The sequence below is a fragment of the Anoplopoma fimbria genome, chromosome 5 (assembly GCF_027596085.1).
Source record: "Anoplopoma fimbria isolate UVic2021 breed Golden Eagle Sablefish chromosome 5, Afim_UVic_2022, whole genome shotgun sequence".
Taxonomy (NCBI): domain Eukaryota; kingdom Metazoa; phylum Chordata; class Actinopteri; order Perciformes; family Anoplopomatidae; genus Anoplopoma; species Anoplopoma fimbria.
In genome coordinates this window covers 16,661,541-16,682,772 of record NC_072453.1, presented here as the reverse complement: position 1 = coordinate 16,682,772, position 21,232 = coordinate 16,661,541, and the positions used below count along the sequence as shown (strand labels likewise).

General features: G+C 42.0%; 1 protein-coding gene across 2 annotated transcripts; it reads right to left on the bottom strand.

Moving 5' to 3' along the window:
* Positions 1–11: 11 nt before the first annotated feature.
* On the bottom strand, positions 12–19,535 carry LOC129091398 (neurabin-2-like). 2 transcript variants are annotated; one of them, XM_054598995.1, is made up of 11 exons: positions 19,477–19,535; positions 17,728–19,261; positions 9,548–9,680; positions 7,339–7,459; positions 6,934–7,038; positions 5,213–5,345; positions 3,547–3,699; positions 3,384–3,437; positions 3,067–3,296; positions 2,877–2,973; positions 12–1,490 (listed from the first exon to the last, which is right to left on the bottom strand). In XM_054598995.1, the coding sequence occupies exons 2-11, from the start codon at positions 19,189–19,191 to the stop codon at positions 1,440–1,442; spliced, it is 2,541 nt and encodes an 846-aa protein (XP_054454970.1). In that variant the 5' UTR covers positions 19,192–19,261; positions 19,477–19,535; the 3' UTR covers positions 12–1,439. The 2 variants fall into 2 exon arrangements, with proteins under 2 accessions (XP_054454970.1, XP_054454971.1); XM_054598996.1 differs by having other exon boundaries at positions 19,453–19,497.
* Positions 19,536–21,232: the final 1,697 nt, after the last annotated feature.

Here is a 21,232-nt window from a genome sequence, read left to right as displayed (position 1 = left end):
TCACTGTTGACCATTTATTCCACAAAACATACAATGCAAAGCATGTGCACTGTACAAGCCTTAATATTATGAAAATACTCATAACCATGCCTGTTTTTTTATCAATTCATTAATCTTAATTTTGTTTCCGTAGTCATCCAGATCTACTTTTCTCTAAATGACACAGTACAACTGTCTATTGAACAATGCTTTCGTCAGTTTTTGTCCTCGTTAGCTCATATTTCCACCTTTTTGACTATATTATAAATATTAAGTAAAATTAAAATATTTCAGTCTTACCTGAACTATACAAACATACTGGTATGACAGTTGACACAAGTAGACTCAAATTTAATTTTTAAACTGTGCGTAAATTGAAAAACAGGTGTAATAAACCTGGCAGTGTTTTCCATGTGCTACACACAGCAGTGTCAAGTGCAGCTGCTGGTTCGAGACACAAGCTTTTTTTTAAAAATCCGTATCTTTGCTGCTGGTAACGGCGTCTATAACAATCCCAGTCCAGTAATGTTTCTTATATCAGTAGTCCTAACTAATACCAGTTACACAAGTCCTTGACAACATCCATTTGGAGGGGAGAGAGAGATCCATTTTCATTTGTGGCACAGTAGTTGTGGAGGCTTGTTTCTGTGGTCCTTTTTATTATTTTTTTTATTGAAAGAAGCAGAGGGGTTGAAACCGGTGGGGTTGGACGCTCGTTGAAGAGTCTTTTAGCGTGTAAAAAATACACAAACACTTCTGAAAGGTAGGCAGCAGGTGGTTCTCAAGGTTAAGTGACACGACCCCTACGAAGGTTGGGTTACAGTTTCTACTATTTCCGAAGACACCTCAAAAACATAGTTCCCGTTTGTTCCTCCGTTCCAGTGAAGCACCTTGTTGATGTCTTCTTCAGTGCAATCTCCGTCCAATTTACATCACATAAAATATACAACGACCCTCAATCTCATTAGTTTATATTATGTTAAATGTTATACACATATTCAAATTTTTTACAAACCAAACTGATTGTTAAACCACACAGTAACACATCTGTACAAAAAAAAAAAAAAAAAAAGGTCACAAAACGAGGCAAAAGAAAGAAAAGGGATTCGTTTCTGTTTTTTGGCAATTAAAAGCAACAGCCTGGTCGGCCACAAAAAACACAAATTAAGGGATTAAATACTGAAAAAGGAACAGTACATCTAGAGCTCAACAGAGTCTGTATTGGTGATGATAAAACCGTTCTTCACAATCCCGTAAATGGTAACAGAAAAGACATGGTTAAAAGGGTTAAGTGGCTACAATACGAAGCCTGAGGACACATATACAGTATGCGACCAGAAAACCAAGCTCGAGATGGTGACGAGAAAATACCCTGCAGGTCAAGAACCATAACACCTTCTTCTCCTCTAGCTCGTGAAGTTCTGCTTTCTGAGACGCGTTACGGACAAAAGGCTTCTTTCTTATAAAGGTTCAGATTTCAGCTCCTCCACCCTGCACTCCAGGTCCGCCACCTGGAGAAGAGAGAGAGAGAGAGAGAGGGTGATGTTTAATGAATACACATTCATGTGGTTTGATCTGTAACAAAATGCCTCGTCTGATATTGAAAGTATGTTGTTGGCAAACCACACGTCCACATTTCATTCAGGTCATCATCACCCACATGCTGCAGTGTGAGTCACGTCAGGACACAACATACTGACTAAATATGGTCCTCTGGAGGTTTCGTTGCTATTGCTGGAACTTTTACTGCATTGAAATACATATTTATGTTTTTATAAAGGTCGTAAGGGTTGAGCTGCCCTTTGCTTGTCCTCTTCTCTGAAGCGGTAGTCAGACAGAGAGTCTGTGCATTGAGGGAACAAACCCATGTCTGTCCTTGTTTGCCATTTTTGGAAGAGGGGGGACAAATTGTCAGGAGCAATCTATTTTGTTTTTATAATTTATGTAGAGCAAGCATACAATTTTGTTATAAACTATAAAAAATATATACATTAATATGAATTCATATACTATTTTCTTTGGTATCTTTGCCATATACTGATATGCAATTGAATGTGATCATGTGATGAGAGGATAAAATATACTGCAGCTAGTTCAGACGCAAAGTCTGTCAAGACTGTCGAGCTGAGCGAGCAGTCATGGCTTTCAAGCATAAAAGCGACAGCAAGAGAAGATGAGAGGGAAAAGAAACAGGCGGAGAAGGTAGTAAAGCTCCACTGATTATATTTATTTGTCACCTTATGGAATGTGTGTTAGTGTGTGTTTCATAACTAGTAACTAGCGTGTACTGAGGCTCATCATAACTACTTTACGCCACCGAGGAAGGTAAAGATTGGCCGAAATGAAGAATTACCAGTGAATAGGCTAACATTTATATGTGTGTATGTGTGTGTGTGTGTATGTATGTATGTATGTATGTATGTATGTATGTATATATATATATATATGTACATACATACATACATACATACATACATACATATATATATATATATATATATATATATATATATATATATATATATATATATATATCCAACGCAGACTGAGACGTTTGCACTCTTCCACAATTTTTCCTGTAATGTATGAAACAGAAACATTTAAAATCCAGACTACAGACTCTAGTCTTTGGTTTGCATGAAGGTCACATGACTCTGTTCTCATGAGCGCTGTTAAAAAAACCCAAAAACAAGCACAGCCTCAAACAAAGCAATTAAAAGTTTCTTTGCTACTAAATCTGGAGAGGGCCACCCTTCATGACAGCACAGTCAGAAACACGCTGCACTGCTGCTTCATGATGAGGGAAAGCTGCTTCTTTTTCCACAAACATGAATTTAACTGTGGGAGAAATTCTCAGGACGTCTTTTTTTTATCCTAGGTCACCTCCTCCACCGTACCTGCTCTTGAAGTTGCCCGGACTCCTCTTTGAGAAGAGAGGCCTCAGCTCCAACTTGTGCACAGCGCTGGGTCTCCTTCTTCAGGTACTCGATCTCCCTGTGAACGGACGCAGAGTGTCAGAACGTTTAACTCCAGACGTGATAAATAAAACAACTCTTCTTAACCCCTCGTGTTCGGGCTCAGTCTCACTTCTGCTGGTACTCCTTGATCAGGCGTTTGGCTTTGCTGTACTTGCGCTCCAGGGCCTGATACTGGGACTGCGTCTCCTTCAGGTGCTCGTCCACCGCCTGGCACAGACTCTGAGCCTCCATCCAGTAGCCCTCCAGCTTCTCCATGCGCTCCTTGTTCTCCTGCAGGGTCTGCTCCAGCTGGGCCTTATCCATACGCCAGCGCTGCTTGTCCTGCTCCGCGTGGTGCAGCTGGGAAGACAGGTGATGTTTTCAGTAAAGACACACGCTAATCTAATCTCCGATGCTTAAAAAGAATCAATAATTAATTGAACCTACCTTTCTTTTCAGCTGCTGGATCTCAGCTTGGGTCACGGCATGCTTTATTTGGAGCTTTAAAGCAAAGAGAGATGACAGTTTTAATTAACATTATCCACATGAGAGGAAACAAGCTGTGATTACACAGAAATGAAATGCTCCAATTAAGGAGTTCACGTCTCACCTCTTTGTATTTATGTGCCAGTTTCTCAGGGTCTGTCTCCAGGGGCGACATGTCCTCGTTCTCCGCCAGATCAAACACCTCGATGGCACTGGGATACGGCGGGCTGACCTCCTCATCGTCGTCCTCTTCCTCGTCTGTGCCGTATTCACCACCCTGCAGGGACGAGGTCCAGATTAGGAACCATTCAATCCTTTTTATTTCAGTTTAAAGGGCCAGTTCAGCTAAAACCACAGCCTCTAAAGTCACATGTTGCTTTCTTGTTTTGACGTTTTTCCAGTTGAGTCCAGATGTTGCAGCAGCAGGATGTGTGAAGGGATCATTTGATTTGCAAACCACAATCATTTAAAGCTGAATTTTGTTAAGACAAACATGAGTACACATGAGGTGCTGTTTACAAGGAATTCCTTGGAATTTGGGGATTTGTTACATTTATTGATACATATTTGGATCAAAAGTCACATAAAACATGATAACAAAGTGTTTATTACATATATCTATAGTGATTTTATGGTGTCTTTAAAAGCACATGTTTTTATGCTGTGACATCAAACGGCCACTAGATGGCGCATAACCATCAAGAGCAGACTCTACTTTCCATTATACAACCTAATGCTTTTCAAGAACCGCCCACCATCTCCCTGAATGAATGGGGCAGCTTCCTCTCTGCTGTCAGAATGAAACTACATGCTTCTTTTTTTTGCACCGTTTATGTAAAACCAAACAAGAGAGAACATCTGAGACAAATGAGATTAACAAAGCAAAGGCTATACGAGGGCAACACATTAAGTCATCCTGATCCGTTCCCATTTCAGAGCCGAGCTTATCGTTTGATCAGATTGATACTTCGTGCTGGACACAATAATGTGGCACACAATCACACAGTCACACCAGAGAGGGTCACTTCTGTTTGCCATGGAATACATTTCATAATCCTAAAGCAGAACCAAGGGCATGAAGAGCAAACAATTCATTAGTATTTTGTTCCTGAGCAGGTTGAAAGTCAACTTTAAATCTATTTTGTGTTGTTTTTGTTGATTACTTGATGACTTTACATGTTGATTAATGCATTCAGTATTTTTTTCTTTCTAAAACAGGAATGCCAGGGAGTCTACAAGTGTCAAAGCATTCAATTTAATGCGTTTTAATATCTTTTTAAGACAGGTTTTAATGAAATTTAAGCATAATTTTCAGAAAAATCCTGTTTTTTATATTCAAATAAGCATGATAGGTAAACATCACGGGGAGTACTACACATTTGGTCTCATACAGCAGACAGTTTTAGGTAGAAACAGGTTCCTTTAGGTTAGATAGCCAGGTGTTGCTGCAATAAATCTAGCCATTACTTTTTTCCACGTAGACATTTTGCAAAGTAGCTATTTCCCTCTAGAGATAAATATGACAAGTAAGTGTGTTATATGTTAACTCTTGACTAATTCTTCTAAGTTTTACATTTGATTTTCTTGCATGAATTTTTGAAAGTGGTAGCCTGAATCTTCCATGTAATTAATTTGAAGTATGTTAGTGTGAACATTGCAGTATATGTGTGAGTGTGAACTGACACTCCACCACCACTGATTGAACAAAGACAAACCAAGCAGTCTGTTTTAGATCACACCGGATCCTTCACCCGCACTCCTGGTTTCAGAGGGTTTCTTTAAAAGCTCACCTCCTGCTCGTCCATGTACTGGTTGTAGCGCTGCTCCATCATCTCCCTCTGCCAGCGCTCCTGCTCCAGGGTCTGCTGGATGAGCTGGGCCACCTCGCTCTGCTCTCCCGGCTTCTCCCGCCCGATCATGAACCTGTGTTTGGACAAAATCAGCAGTCCAGCTCAGTTAGAATTGAACCACTCAAAGAGGCTAGCTGAACAGAAACAATCCTTCATGTGATATGGTATGATTCTGCAAGTGCATGCTGAATAATACATGTTTTATTTTTTTACTCCTCTCCACTGAGGAGCACGAACACTGGCTCCACATACATTAAGACCTCTTCGCTCGGTATAGTTTAATGTATTAATGTTGTCAGGAATGTGCCGGCTCTCTGATGACAGAAAACGTCTTCCTGTTTGGAGCCGAACAAAGATGGCCTCTGTGGTGGAGTCAGCCTCTCTTGTGATTAAAATCAAACCCTCGTCTCTGCCTCTGCTTCAGCTCATTGTGCACTTCATTATAGGCACTATATGTTTCCCTCCTCCAATTACAGCCACCGTGTACACAGAGAACAGGAAGAAAACATACAATAAATCAGGAAGAACCCTCAGACGGTTATTAAGCCAGCCGCTGCAGCCTTTCAATTTCTGCTGCACTAACGGGTAATTAAATGCTCACAAACGCACTTCCTGCCCCCCCTCTCTATTTGTTTGTTGTTGTTTTTTTTATGAATAGGTCTGAGCTCTAGTGCCCTTCGCCGTCACTGCAGCAGATCCATAATGTATGAGCTTTCTATGGAGGTCTCTGATCTCCACAAGTCACACAACACTAACAATCACCCTTACAGCGCTGACCACCAAACCCTGAATTATGAATGAGCTTAGATTACAAAAGGAGCACGTCAGCGCCACCGAAACGCCCAAAAGAGCGCGGCTACAAATACCGCGCTGGCATTTCAGAATGATACTTTTCATGCCGAGTGTATTTGTTCCTGATAACTGTGTTTTCTGTGGTTCCAGGGAAACCTCATTCAGGATGTCTCAGAGAGGAGCTTTGCAACACTGAAGGGTATAATCATGAACCCGGGAGACTGGAGATGTAAATCTGCAGTCTGGTGAGCTGAATGGGCAGGATGTGGTAGAAGTCAGTCCTGCGTGTTTAAGGCTATATCAGGAGGAAACCATCTCTTCAAGCGAGAACGCTAATGTCACAGCGAGCTGAAGTGTCACAAGACGAATGTCCCGGTCACAGCTAAGGCCTCGAAGCAAGATGGCTGCTGTAGAAATACGTTAACCAGGAGCACAGCAATGCATGTTGATGTTCAGCAGGTCATGTTTACCATGTTCACAAGCCTGTTAGCATGCTAGCATTTGCTAATATTGTTAATATAGTGTCCACTTGATCTGATATTGGTTTTATTTTGAAGGTGGCTCAAACTTCCACAGCAGGACTTTACTCCTTTGATGGTTTTCCTGTCGGTTTATCCAAACTAGGAATTGCAGACCGCCACATATTGTGGGTTAAACACTGACTCTGGATAAGTTCTTTATACAATTCCACTAATAAAAAAACAAACTGAAATATCCCTTTTAAGTTTTGCAGGTATTTTAGTGATAAATGAAAGTACTGGACCGGATTTCTTTGTGGGAGTATATTGAGGGCGCTAAATGACGTATGAAGTACGTTGTCATGACAATCCATCCAACATCCATCGTGACTATTTGGGAGTAACTCTTACTTGACAGTTCCTAAGGTGTTCCTGAGTACGGAGGCCGCAAAGTTCTGGGTGACTCCCACCAAACTGGTCCCGTCCACCTCCACGATCAGATCGTTCACCAGGATCCTGGAGGAGGCAGTAAAGAGAGAGACGTTTAGGATTCACAGTGAAAGCTCCACTGTGGACTTTACTCATCATTTTTTTTTTTACACTGAAGCCCACACAATCAGCACTCCATTTATGAGCCATCATTCTTGGCAGCGGGACCCATCGGCTGTTGCCAGGAATCAGAAAGACAAGTGGGACAATGAAGCGTCCACTCCTGGAAATAAAACTACAACTACTGAGCTAACCTCAAAAAAGGCCTTTTTCAGTTCTCATGCGTCTTTACCAGATGAAGAATCGGGATAATCAGATTTAACATACCTGCCGTCCCGGTGTGCTGCTCCTCCATCCGTGACTGTCTTCACAAAGATGCCCAGCTTCTCCAGACCCATGTCAGCACCGGCGCCCATCCCGATGATACTGATGCCCAGACCCTCGCCATCTGAAAGAGAGTGGGAGATACAACGACAGTCGTTACCACACACTTTTACTGGAATGCACGTTTAACAGCTTTTGGTCAGTTTGATGCGTCATGCCGTCATGTCTTTGCATGACAACTCTCTGTGGGCGGGGAAACACGTCTTTGATTCCATGTGAGAACGTGACCTTGTGACTGCCGTGATCCAAATTGAAAAATATGCATCGTGTGTGTCCTCGAGTCCTGACAATGCACTTCCTCCCTCATTAAACATAAACAAAGCCAATTTGAAACGGTGCATTGTTTACATACATGATTGCTCGCTCGCCACGGTTGCTTTGTCGGCTCATTACTGCTTTTCTTTGCACACTGCGCCCAACAACTGTTGGTTAGCGGAATAAAAAGGAAAAGCGTGGCTGGACTGTGGATCTCATTGTCTGCATGCTGGCAAACGCTGCCAGTGATCCTCCATTGTAACTAAAAATATCCTAATTAATCCTTTGTAGAATATACTACTGATTGTAAGTCGCTTTGGATAAAAGCGTCTGCTAAATGACTGCAATGTAATGTAAAGTACAATATATAAACTAGGACTGTCCTATACCAAACAAACTCTTAGTCGACTAACACTGTAATGAATTTCTCCTAATTGATTAGTTGATTTAATTAACAGATCTATTAAACTGAGTTTCTCCACTAAGAATCACACAAAAGCACCATTTTAAATCTTGTGTTTACCAGAGATGCTCTTGGTTTCTTGATTATAAGTCATTCAGCATGAAAAAAATCATAAAAAAGTAGTGAACTAAAGAAATGTAAGTCCACGATTAGTCAAAGAATAGCTCAAGCGAGGGCAGCCCCACTATATCCAGACTTAATGGTAACACTTTAAGTTCCACGATTTATCATTTATCAGCAGCAGAGAAACTTTTAATAAATGGATTATAATTATAATTTCCCTTATGAAGACATATTTTATATTATAAAGACTGTTTCACTATATTTTCATTGAGTATCTGTTCATTCCACAGGATTATAAATGCTTAAAGTCTTAGTACGAAACAATTTGAAAGCAAGAGCAGACAGTTTTAAATGCAGGAAAAAGAAGGAAGTTAGAATTGAACTCTAATTTCTAAAGCAGAAGAAGTGTACAAAGCAGTTTCAGTTATGAGTAAGGCTAAGTATTGTTGTCCTCAGATCTGGCGGGAGAATCTGTGTCACAACACAAAACTGCAGAAAGCAGCTTCACCGCAGATCTTTGTCTGATTTCTTTGTAAAGTACAGTGAGCAGCTGGGAGTCTGTGGATAAGAGGGTGACAACCAGGAAATGATGCACATATTTAGAAGCAAGCAAAAAAGATTTCTGAAGTATTAGCAGGATCTTAAATCAGCCTTAAGACCAACTGGAGGCTGTGAAAGGATAAGGATCGATGTGAGATGTTTTCTTTGCACTTGTGTATGTTGCTGTAATAGATTTATAGTTTCAATAAAAGCCTGCACAAGCTCCTTTGCATCCTGGGGAGCTTTGAAATAATAACAATCATATCTCAGTTAACCTATTGCATGTGAAGTGAAAGTTTTCATCATTTCCCTCTTCTGCAATCTTTGATTAATATAGTTGTATAATATGGACAGCACACAGAGCAGCACATCATCTAGAACATGGTCACATATGGTATCCTGTGTTACCTGCCCTGTATACAATTCTAAATATAGTCGTCTATAAATATATTAATGCACTATAATGTTAAAGGGATGTTGAGGAAAGTGTGGTTCCCTGGGGGTTAACAGGATGTTGGCAGAAGGCGGTCAGTGAAAACTGAAGGACTTTTTCCATCAGTAATAAAGAATGTGTTTTTTATTTTCTTTCTCATTTGGCTGCAAAGAGAGACAGAAAGCACCGATCAAACTGTCCCGTGGGAGGCTAATCACATAAACCAAAGATCCATTCTCAAATACCTCTCTGTGAATGAGACATTTCTTGTTCTCATTTAGTTTCCAATTTTATGCAAACCGCCCACCTGGTGCCCCCAAGCAGGTTAAAAATAAATGCTTGGAATACTTCAAATACTGTTCACATTTGGGAGAAGACAACGTTATAATGTTCTGTACCTTTCTCCAGCTCCACGGGGAACAGGTCCAGCCTCTCCACCCTCTTCTCCAGCTCGTACTCTGCAGACGCCGCCATGGGATCCACGTCTTCATTGCGCCGGTCGTAGTCCTCGTTGGGGTAGGTGGCAAACACCTGCAGGAGGACAAACCGAGATCACAAACACGTAAACCTCTTTGTTCAAGACTGTGGAAGGCAGTGTTTGTTTTGTATTTTGCAGCGAGTTAGATGAGAAGATCATTACCACTCATATCTGTCTAGTAAATACGAAGCTTCCACTAGGAGAAGGGTAGCTTAGCTTAGCACAAAGACTGGCAGTGGAGGGAAACTGCTAGCCTATTAAAAACCTGCCTAACAGCACCTAAAAAGAGTTGTTAATTAACACACAAGTTCTTGGACAGAGCCAGGCTAGCTGTTTCCCCCTGTTTCCAGTCTTTGTGCTAAGCTAAGCTAACTGTTTCCTGGCTTTAGCTTCATATTCAGCATACAGAATGTCAAACTATTCCTTTAAACTATTCCCCTCTTTAGTTTTTGACTGTCCAAAGGTCAGTCAGGGTTAGCCCAGAGGGGATATGTGTCTTTTGAGTTTCTGCTTTTTGTCTGTAGATGATTTCTTTTAATTGCAGCCGTTGTGGCTTATCACTGTTTTGTGCAACTACATAGTTCTTCTAGCATGTACTCTAAATATAGTAACTGCTAATGAAAACAGAAAACAGACCACTTCCTGTGCACCCTGGGGAGCGTGGTAAATGTTGAATCACTTGTGTGTTTCAACAGGTGTAAAGAGAGCACGCTGTGTCTTCACTATATGTAATTAAAACCAAATCCACAGCAAACTACACTACAGGTTATTTTTTAGAATATCTGTTTATTTAATCCAGTATTTCAGTCCACTTACTATGATATGATAAAAACCCAATTCAACTTTGAATTTCTATCGTTATATGTGGGCAATAGTTTACGGACTCATCACAGAAGAGTGGCTGTGCATTGTGTACTTAGAAAAGCTATAATATTCTAGATATTTACACCAAACGCTCAGAGGTTGCAGAGATGTATGCAGCTGAGATAGACGAGCTGGATGCATGGTTTTGATCAAAACTGACCGCCGGTGTCAATGCACACATAATGCAATTCTAAAGTCATTTCTCAGCGGTAATGTGTATCAAACACAATCGATCATAACCGCTGAAGTTGCTCTCATGAAGACAGAGGCCTCTGTTTCCCACATTCACTCCGGTCCAACCAGACAGAAGACAGTTTACATAACCACATCCAGCATGCTAATGGAGGCCTTCTGCAGCTGCTGCTCACACACAGACACACACACACACACACACACACACACACACACACACACACACACACACACACACACACACACACACACACACACACACACAGAGTCTTCCAAGATGATTATGCATGCACCACCTTGCATGCTCCACTAGCCACACCAATTCAGTGCTGGACCTTCTCTTTTCACACATTCTTTCATTTGTTTTAACCAAATTCTCAACTTTTTCTCCTCACAATCCTTCGCTCGCTCTGCAGAGACCATTTTTTTTTTATTGAGTCTTTGTTTACGTTCTCTCACTTCTCTCTTCTTCTGTTTAGTTTGTCCATCTGTGTGTCGAAGTAGCATCCCGTAGCTCCGACGCTAACCCCTTTCAGTCGTATGGGCCGCATCTCCCAGGCAACCCCACAGTACAGAGCCTGCCAGTTTCGACAGTGCCTTTGAAAATGTAAGCAGCGACTTCCTCTCTCAGATGTATTCAGTATCATTGCATTTTCATGCACCGTTGAATACTGTGAATAAGTGATGAAGATTACATGCTGTTTAAGAGTTTATCTGGGATCAAAGTATTATTATTGCATTAAATGAGTCAAGAATTTACGTTTATCAGTATATTAATTAGTTCACAGACAAATAAAGAATTAAAGGACCAGTTTGCCATTTTGGGAAATACACTTTTTCCTTTACTTAAAGTTTTATAAATGACATTTAGAACATTAATAAAGCAGCAAACAACTATTTGCTATGTCAAAACATATTGGAGGTATGGCGTCCTGAGCAGAAATTAAAGTCACCCTCCGTCTGTTTGTATCGTTGTTAGCACTGTTAGCCCCGTTAGCTTCTAGCCTCCTGTTTAGCCATTTTAACTTTAACTTTTTTATATAAAAGGTTTTGTTATTCATTTATTTATTCATCATCTGTTGATCAGACAAAACAAGCAATTTAAGGGATGTGGGTTTTGGGAAATTATGAGCATTTAATCCATTTTACAGACTGAACAGTTAAACATATTTTTTGTATAAATAGTTACATTAGTACTGATTTTAATTCACAGTATGTGTTAAGAGAATCAGAATGAACCTAACCATACGGCAGATGACAGACGCAGTAGCGTGGGAGCAGCACTGAAGTCTAATGGCTTTTGATTTAGGTTACCTTCGTATTTAGAGGGATTAGCAGAATGTGGATTACAGACACACAACATACACTGTTTGCATCCCAAGTAACGGGACATAAAACAACAACAGCGCATTCCAAGCCTGCGTGCCCATTGTGACGCCGTCACGTGGCTCTGCCCTAGCCCTCCAGTTTAAAGATCAAGAGGTCCACAGCTGGTGGCTCGTGGTGCCCTCATTTTAACGCCCACGACGCTCAGGGAGATCAAACAACGGAGGTTCAGCAGCGTTTAACGTGGCGTTGTAAAGAACAAAAAAGCACAGCCATGATCGGATGTGTGTCATGACCTGCAGCCTTGGGCGTGTTCAGGAGGGGTGTCATGATGCAGCCGAGGCTTTAATCTAACCCTCTCTGACACTTAATTAACTCTTTCACTTCCCCCCCCCTCCGTCTGCACCGTGACCCCACACAGGGCAGACAGACTATGGGGATCCTGCATGATGCAACCTCTCACCCTTACTTCACACAAGTAGGTAGAGTTGCAGATGAGGTGGCTATCTTTGGAAGACAAACATTGGGATTAAAGGCCGGGTGATGGGAGGGGGGGTGCGGGAGGAGGACTCTGTTCCAGTTGTGGCAGATAGTAGGTCAGAGAAGCTAACAGATGGCCAGGAAACTCCCTTCCTCCCTCCCTCCCTTCCTCCCTTCCTCCCTCCCTCCCCTCTGCAACCAGCCGCCTGGGATGTCCTACAAAAGCTCTGTGGGCAGTTAGCTCGAGCCACTCAGCAGCTTGTGTTTGTGTCTGTCCAGAGCAACCACTTGGGACTGCAAAGGGTTTTTTATAAATAACCAGTCACAGCTACCATTTTACAATGTCGTGACAGAGACGTGGCCAAATGAGAGAGCTGCTCTCCTGCAGTGTGGTTACATCTCCACGGCCCTCCGGCTACAATGCGATTGGGTAACTGTGTGTTGGTTTAACTATGGGAGTCAGTGCCCCCACCTCCACCTCCACCACCACCTCCCCCTTCCCCCGCTGACCACAGCAGCATGTCAACTCCTGCCTTTCATTCCCTCTACAATCTCCAAAAAACAGATCTAATTTTGGATTCAGCCAATAGGATGTGTTGGTTTTTCACAACAGAAATAGCGTGTTTCCCCTCCGTCTCTCCACATTCTGCAGCGTCCGACTTTCCATCATTTGTACTACTCATAGTGCTCTTGCTATTATTTCAACTGGTTTTGCTGCAACTCTCTATTTCTACTTTAAAAATGACTACCGTGCATATAATGTGAGATCTGGTGCCTCAATGGTGCAATTAATCCACTTTTCTTGGGGTCAAAATACTTGTAGAGATGCTTTATGAAGCTGTCAAAGTTAAGCATATGCAGACCGAACAGAAGCATTTTTCCACTTAACAGTTAAATTACACACATTATGAATTGCTCTCCCAACCACAGCAGGTTAAACAAGTCCAGAAGTGGCAGGTAATTGCTTCTAAATCCTCCTTAAATTGGGGGTTAATCCAGATCCCAGATGTGCAACACCCAGACAGAAAAATAAGGATGTGTTCATGGCCGCCGTCACCCTGGACGACACTCCTCCAGCCAATGAAATGGATATATCGTGGGTTTGTCATGGTAACGATTTGCATGGCACCAGAGCCGGTCTGTTTTTTTTGGCAGGCCAGCCAAGTCATTTTGGTTGGTCAGCAGTCATGTTTAGGCTTAACGCTCGCTGACCCCGAGGAGAAACACGGCAGCAGGAGAATAAGGATGCATCAACTATACAACTACATTATGTTAAATCATTTAATATTAGTAACTTTATTATTAGAATTGATCTATATTCTAAACATACACATATACAACTGATTATATTCAGTTCGAGTGTTCTGAGTCCCCGTACTATATTTAATATCCTGTATATTTACATGTTATATTGCTTTGCACATATTTACAATCATGTACACAGATCTAGGAAATAAAGATATATAGTTTTAATTTCTTATTTAATCTCTCTGTGTTATAGACCTCCATTATTGTCCAAAAACATTTAAAAACACATGTAAAAGCCACACCAGGTGACATGTTCCTTCATTACACTGAAAACAAACACTTTAGTTTATTTTGAGCACAAAAATGTATTAATTTGCAACTGAAAATAGTCCCCAACAAATGCAATATTTACTCAATCTTCAGTAATTTTGTTACAAACTACAGTGCCTAGCTTTTAAAGGTAAATAAGTCTTTTTCTGTTAAAAAACTATATATTTGCAACTTGTTTTGAAAGATTTACATCTTCAATAGGAACAAATCGGCTTGAGTGCCACTCTTTTTGACTTGTTGGATAATAACCAAAACATATTTGAACTATCAGCCTTATCTTATCTTACCAAGAGAAATTGTAAGACTTAAGGAAGATGGATACCTACAATTTGTTGTCTTTTTTTAAGCTCAGACAACACGAGCGAGTAATCTGAGCGAGGTGGCGCATCACGTAATAGCTGCTTTCCATCGCCACTGCAGGACGGAGAAGTGGGGCAGAGTGACCTTGCTGATAATCTGTCTGCTCTCTCACCCCTCCTGGCTGTGACTAATGCACTGTATGAAATACTGCAGTCTAAGTAATAGACGGTTTGAGGATAATTTGACATATGGTGATGTATTACCTCCCAGTGGGAAATCCCTCCTGGGCCGATCTGAGCGGCAAATACAAACCACCAAAGGTTGCATTTTGGGCGCTTTCCATTTTTGCAATTAGTGGTAGCAGACTTTAAAAAATGCAATCCTCTCCTCTTGTGTTTGTCAAATTCAACACCCTCGGTTTATTATTATATGAGAACAGTTTGTTTGTGTTAATGACACAGTGTGAAACTAAATCATAGGTGTTCTTGGAGGACTTGCGTAGGCAGCAGAAATCCTGGAGAAAGTGTGTGTGTGATTGTGTGTGTGTGAAGGGAGATGGGAGGTGTAAGAGTAGGCTAGGTGATGACTGTGAGGAAGGTGATTCTGGTGCATGAAAAATAAATCTGATTATTTCTGGTTCGGAGGCCACACAGCGCAAATCCAGAGGAGATTATTTTATTTTACGCTTTTCCTCCAACAAGAGGATAAATTATTTAAAAAATTCACGAGGCTACATCATGAACTGCTTGTGTTGATACCAAGTGATACAGAACGAAGCTAAAACAAACAAGCAAAACCGAATAAATAAGACATGAGAGTCGGCTTCCTGTGTTTCGACAATGAAGCGGCCTTGAAAAAAGCGAGGTGAAAGTCTGTGACGATAACAATGCTGCTATTTTTACTAACAGTAGGAGACTGGTGACAAAGAGCGAAAGGGAGAAAAGAAGGAACGAGAGAAGGAGTGTCAGGAGGAGCAAAACAAAGGCTCTAGTGTGAACTCTACCCCAAGCAGAACTGCTACTTCTTGCCCGTGGAGACAGACAGACAGACAGACAGACAGACAGACAGACAGACAGACAGACAGACAGTAATGTGTGGTGTAAAACGAGGACAAAGAAAGAGAGACATGTGCTCCAGACGTCCCACCGCCATCGCCACAACAACAAGACTTAATTGTTGCCGAAAGCTGAGTAGCTGCACAGAGGGGGAAACTAAAAATGGTCACTTCCTGTTTGGAAGAGAAACCAACTGACACTGTGACTCGAGAGCTGGCAGTTATACAGTCGCGTGACATTTGAGCAGCATAATAACGGCCCTCCCATTTGACCTCGCCAACCCACCCCCCAACCCCCCTTTAACTCTCATCCACCCCAGCATCAATCTCCATAACAAAGGCCACACTGATACAGTGTGAAAGGACTCAGTAGGAGGTTATTCTCCGATGACGGCTGCAGGGTCACAACCCAAATTCAGCCTCTTTTCTTTTTTTATCAAAGCTTATTAATATGACTTCTTTAAGACACCATATACAATGCTTCCTCCTGATATCCATCTTTGATCTCATGAGGACTCCTACTTTACAATTACGTGATGAACATACTAAGCTCAAGTGTAATTTAAATGGGAATCATGGGATTTTCAACACGTTGGCTTATCACACACACACAATATATATATAAATATGTCAGAATATGCGTACTATTGGCCCACACACTGATAGAAATTGTAGGCTACGTTTCTTATTTTTCTTAATACACGTTCAAAATACAGTTTTCTGTTGTTATTTGTTATAAATAATATTATTTAGAGGTAGAGGTATTATTTAAAAGGTAATCTGTGGAGTTTTCAGTGAAGACTGTGTGTGTCCTTGAGGTATGGCAAACATGTCGAATACATTTCCTTCCTCACAAAAACATTTGACAAACTGTTTTTTGAAAAACAACTTTGTAACTGTGTCACTTACGTCCATGTTTACATCATCTATTCTACTCAGTAGTAATTCATTTCTCTCTAACCACCACCATTTGTCGCACAGTGTAACCACTTTACCAATACTTTCATTTTAGTAAGTTAAACATTAAAAAGGACCAATTCATTTTAGGAAATGTGTCTAGACGTTTAGAGTCACTGGTAAGACTGATCTCCTTCCCTTTAGACAAAGCTAGGCTAGCTGTTTCCCCCTGTTTCCAGTCATTGTGCTAAGCTAACGTAAGCTAACCAGCTTTTGGCTGTAGCTTCATATTCACAATCCAGTTGTCTGAAGCTTCTCATCCAACTTCTGCCAAGAAAGCAAATAAGCATATATACCAAAATGTTGAACTACTCATTTAAAGTCTGCAGCTCTGAATCATATCAACTCATTTCAAATATTTTTGTTGCCAAACTGTTTACGTAAAAGGTTTGTAATAATATTTAAATATCAAGCTCCAGTGACTCGGCCATACTCTCCAATGTGCAGCCATGAGAAGAGAGCAAGAGCAACTTTCGACTTGACTGGACATGATATGGCACAGGAGCCCTTGGTCACTGAAATGGCTTTTTCTGCGTGAGGGAATGTGTGTGATGTGCAGCGTCAGTGCCCACTTTGGTTTGCAGAGTCTCTGTACGCCTCAGAACCTCCAGGCAGAGCAGCGAGGATCGGATGCTGCTCTCCAGATCATTACACAACCCCCAGACACAGAGAGACACTTTAAATCAACTCCACCACCTCCTCCTCCTCCTCCTCTCTCATCTCTCTGATCCAAGAGAGTGCATCTTTTCTCACGTCCTCCCTCTCTTTCTCACACACACACACACACACACAAAAACACTCCATTCCTCACCCAGCTCCCCATGGACCGCCATGCCGACCTTTCATTGGCCACAGCAGCAGCAGAGTATCCACTTCTCTAAAAACAGGACTAATTATCCAGGCCTCCCTTTTGTTCCTCCTCCTCCTCCCCCCAGCAATTATTTACAGAAGCAGGCTCCCTCTGCGTATTCAGATAAGCATCTACATCGCAGATCTTTTTTTGGGGGCCCGTGTCAGCCGCACAGTAGGAATGCAGGACCGTCCATTAGCAACTGGCTACTGTGGGAGGGGAGGGCGGTTGTTAGTAGTGTGTGTGCAAAGCCCCGTGTTGAAACAGGGTAAAATCAAAATGTCAGCATCATCCGGACACCGGCAGGAGCTGAGTGAGTTCATTAAAACAGCTGACAGTGGTGCTGACAGGGTCTGCAGCACGGTAGATAAGCTTTAAGGTCAAAACGAACAAGCCTCTCAACACATACTAGTATAAAAAACATCACAAATCAGCACCTCGGCCTAACTGGACAAAGTACTACCTACAGTTAATGTTTTTCCACTGCATGTTTCCTCACCTTGATGGGCTCTATGCTGAAGCGGATCTTCCTGGAGGGTGGCGGGTCCTCCTCCACAGGCAGCCCAGAGATCTCCGCACAGCTGGACTCGGGCTCGTAGCTGTCGTCCACCTCCTCTTCCTCCTCCTCCTCCTCCTCGTCCACCTGGCTTCCTCCAAAGTCCTCCCCGACCGCGCTGTAGGTACTGATATCCACAGAGTCTCGCCCCGACTGCTCTTCTCTGAGCGTCCGGTGTTCTTCGTCCCCGGCCTTATCGCCACCCTTCGGAGAGCTCTGCTTCTCGGCAGCCGTTCCTCCGTTCTCCACGGAGATGTGGATGTCACCTTGCAGTGATGTGCCGTTGGGCCCTTTGGCCCCATAGTGTTCCTCAGATTTGACCTCCACACCTGCATCTGACACTGTCTTTTCTCTCTGCTCGTTTGGCTCTCCTTCAGTGCCGTAGAGTTCATTATCTGGAGGGCTTTGGCCCCCATTGATGCTGTCGGACTGAGGAGTCATCCTCCCCCTGGGGCCCCTCTGAGTCCCCTCTTGGCCCATCTGATTGCTGATATCATCCTCCTGGTTGGCCGCCGCAAAGGCACAAACCCTCTTTGTGATTATTTTGGAGTTCAACACACCCACCTTGGCGCTGACCCCCCTGGAGGGCAGCGGCGGGGTAGAGGAGAGGCGGTGGAGGTTGTTCCGGAGCTCGGCCGCCCGTTCAAACACGGCACTGAGCTGGCTGACCGTGGGGGACACGGCCTCGCTGGTGTCCAGGCTGTCCAGGGACTCTGTGCTGCCGTTGAAACGAGCCATCACGTCCAACCTGCCATCCTGGAAGCTGGAGGCCTTGTCTGTCTTCAGCAGGACCCTGGTGGTGGACAGCTTCTCATGCTGCTTCTCCTGCTGATGCATCTTCTCCTCCTGATGCATCCTCTCCTCCTGATGCATCCTCTCCTCCTGATGCATCCTCTCCTCCTGCATCTTCTCCTCCTGCTGCATCCTCTCCTCCTGCATCTTCTCCTGCTGCTGCTCGAAGATGCGGCGTGTCTCCTGCAGCTTGGAGTAGCTGGGTGAGGAGGCCCTAGGGTGCCCATTCTCTGGTTTGGAGATGTCAAATTTGCTTACCCGCTCGGAGACGGTGGATCCAAGCTTCAGCAGCGCACTGTGGTCCACATTCTCGTTCAGGCTCCCGGCTCTGGGGAGGGAAAGACGCACGGATTTGTCTGCGTTCCTTGCGCACTCCTCTCCTTCTGCATCTCCCGGGGACGTGGTCTGCATCTGCTGGAACATGTTCTTGATCCTGTGCACATTGGAGCCGTACCTGCGTCCTCGGGGGCCCTCCTGCAGATCCCCGTTGGATGCATTGTCTTTGACTGGCTTCAGGGCCTGCATCCCCGCTTCATACGCGTTTCTGTGCGGGGATGGGCTCCGGAGCGTGGAGCCAGAGCCGGTGCTCTTGGATGTGGATTCGGTCTTCATCATGATCAGTCAGGCGTCGCGACGGATGCTCAGGGACACCATGTCTCCTTACTCACCTGCAGCCAGACTACACCTGCAAGAAGAGGTAGAAACAAAAACAACAGATTGCATTAAAGGCCTTGCTTGCATCCGTCCAAAGTGAGCAAGATGCATCTGTCATGAGCTGGTTTGCAGCTGCTGCAATGCAAAGCTGGCCCTCACAGATGAATGCATTGGTTATTTAGATATATATACACATGCACAGAGAAGGAGGACAGGGTTTACCGCAGCTGAGGACAGATTGCTTACGTTTAATCCCTTTTTGCAGCCAGCATCACTGTGATCTCTTCACTCTGGGAGCTGCAGATTTCTGGTCCTCCTCTCGCAGCGGCTCAGTGCTGCTGCATGGAGGAGGGGAGCCGCTGGGTCTAGTGCCCGGTAGAGTTTTACTGCATATAATCCTAATTTACTCTGTTTATCAGAAGTGTGTAAACGTTTTTAGTGCTTTAAATAAATATAAATAAATAGAATAGTAATTGGGATAGTCAATCAATCACATATAGGGGATAAATTAACTGTTAAAATAGAATATAGCCTTATGATATAATGAAGACCTAGTTATTATATTCCTTTATTGAAATTCAAGTGTTGCAGCAGCTCAACTACACAGACACAGACAATAAATACACATACTATACAACTACACAGACAATAAATACACATACTATACAACTACACAGACAATAAATACACATACTATACAACTACACAGACAATAAATACACATACTATACAACTACACAGACAATAAATACACATACTATACAACTACACAGACAATAAATACTATACAATACTAAATACACATAATACAACTACACAGACAATAAATACACATACTATACAACTACACAGACAATAAATACACATACTATACAACTACACAGACAATAAATACACATACTATACAACTACACAGACAATAAATACACATACTATACAACTACACAGACAATAAATACACATAATATACAACTACACAGACAATAAATACACATACTATACAACAAAATAAAGATAGAAACACAGACAATAAATACACATACTATACAACTACACAGACACAGACAATAAATACACATACTATACAACAAAATAAAGATAGAACAGGAATAAAAATGTACAGTTTAACTAATGCAAATAAATAATAGAAGTTGTAATTTGATTAGAAATAATTAACCATATAATTACATGTGTGATTGGGAGCACCTGGAAATGAGTTAGCAAACAAAGAGAGAGGTAAAACAGTTAGTTAGCTAAACTAAACTAAAGTAACATTATTTCCCATGTGGATATAGTCAAACACCCAACCCAAGCAATGTGTCTTCATATCAAATATATAGTACCAGTCAAAAGTTTGGACAAACCTTCTCATTTAATGGTTTTTCTTTATTTTTATTAATCTACATTGTAGATTAATATTGAAGACATCCAAACTATGAAGGAACACATATGGAATTATGTGGTAAACAAACAAATGCTCAACAAACTAGAATATGTTTTATATTTTACATTCTTCAAAGTAGTTGAATGAGAAGGTGTTGTACAAAAGTTTGACTGGTACTGTATATTTTGGTCATTTTTTATTAGACAAAGTAATACGCACCATAAAAAGGAATTAATATGTTTACTATTTTCAAAGTTTACTGACCTGTTTAATACTTTAATCTGCTAAATGCATTTCATTTGAACATAATCAGATATGTTATTGTACTCAGGCTTTTATACACCTACACACTTATTATTTATTTAAGTCTGTATGTACTTATTATTTTTTTGTGTTTTATACAGTACCAGTCAAAAGTTTGGACAAACCTTCTCATTCAATGGTTTTTCTTTATTTTTTATTAATCTACATTGTAGATTAGTATTGAAGACATCCAAACTATGCCAGAATATAACAAACCAGAATATGTTTTATATTTTACATTCTTCAAAGTAGTTGAATGAGAAGGTGTGTCCAAACTTTTGACAGTTACTGTAGTCAAACACTCAACCCAAGCAA

Bases quoted from the DNA above. Each gene is read 5' to 3' on its own strand.
- LOC129091398 (XM_054598995.1), bottom strand. From the start codon at position 19,191: ATGATGAAGACCGAATCCACATCCAAGAGCACCGGCTCTGGCTCCACG. The intron at 9,681-17,727 runs GTGAGGAAACAT...GTCCTCCTGCAG, and splicing joins TCAGCATAGAGCCCATCAAG to GTGTTTGCCACCTACCCCAA. The intron at 7,460-9,547 runs GTACAGAACATT...ACTCTCTTTCAG, and splicing joins CCCCGTGGAGCTGGAGAAAG to ATGGCGAGGGTCTGGGCATC.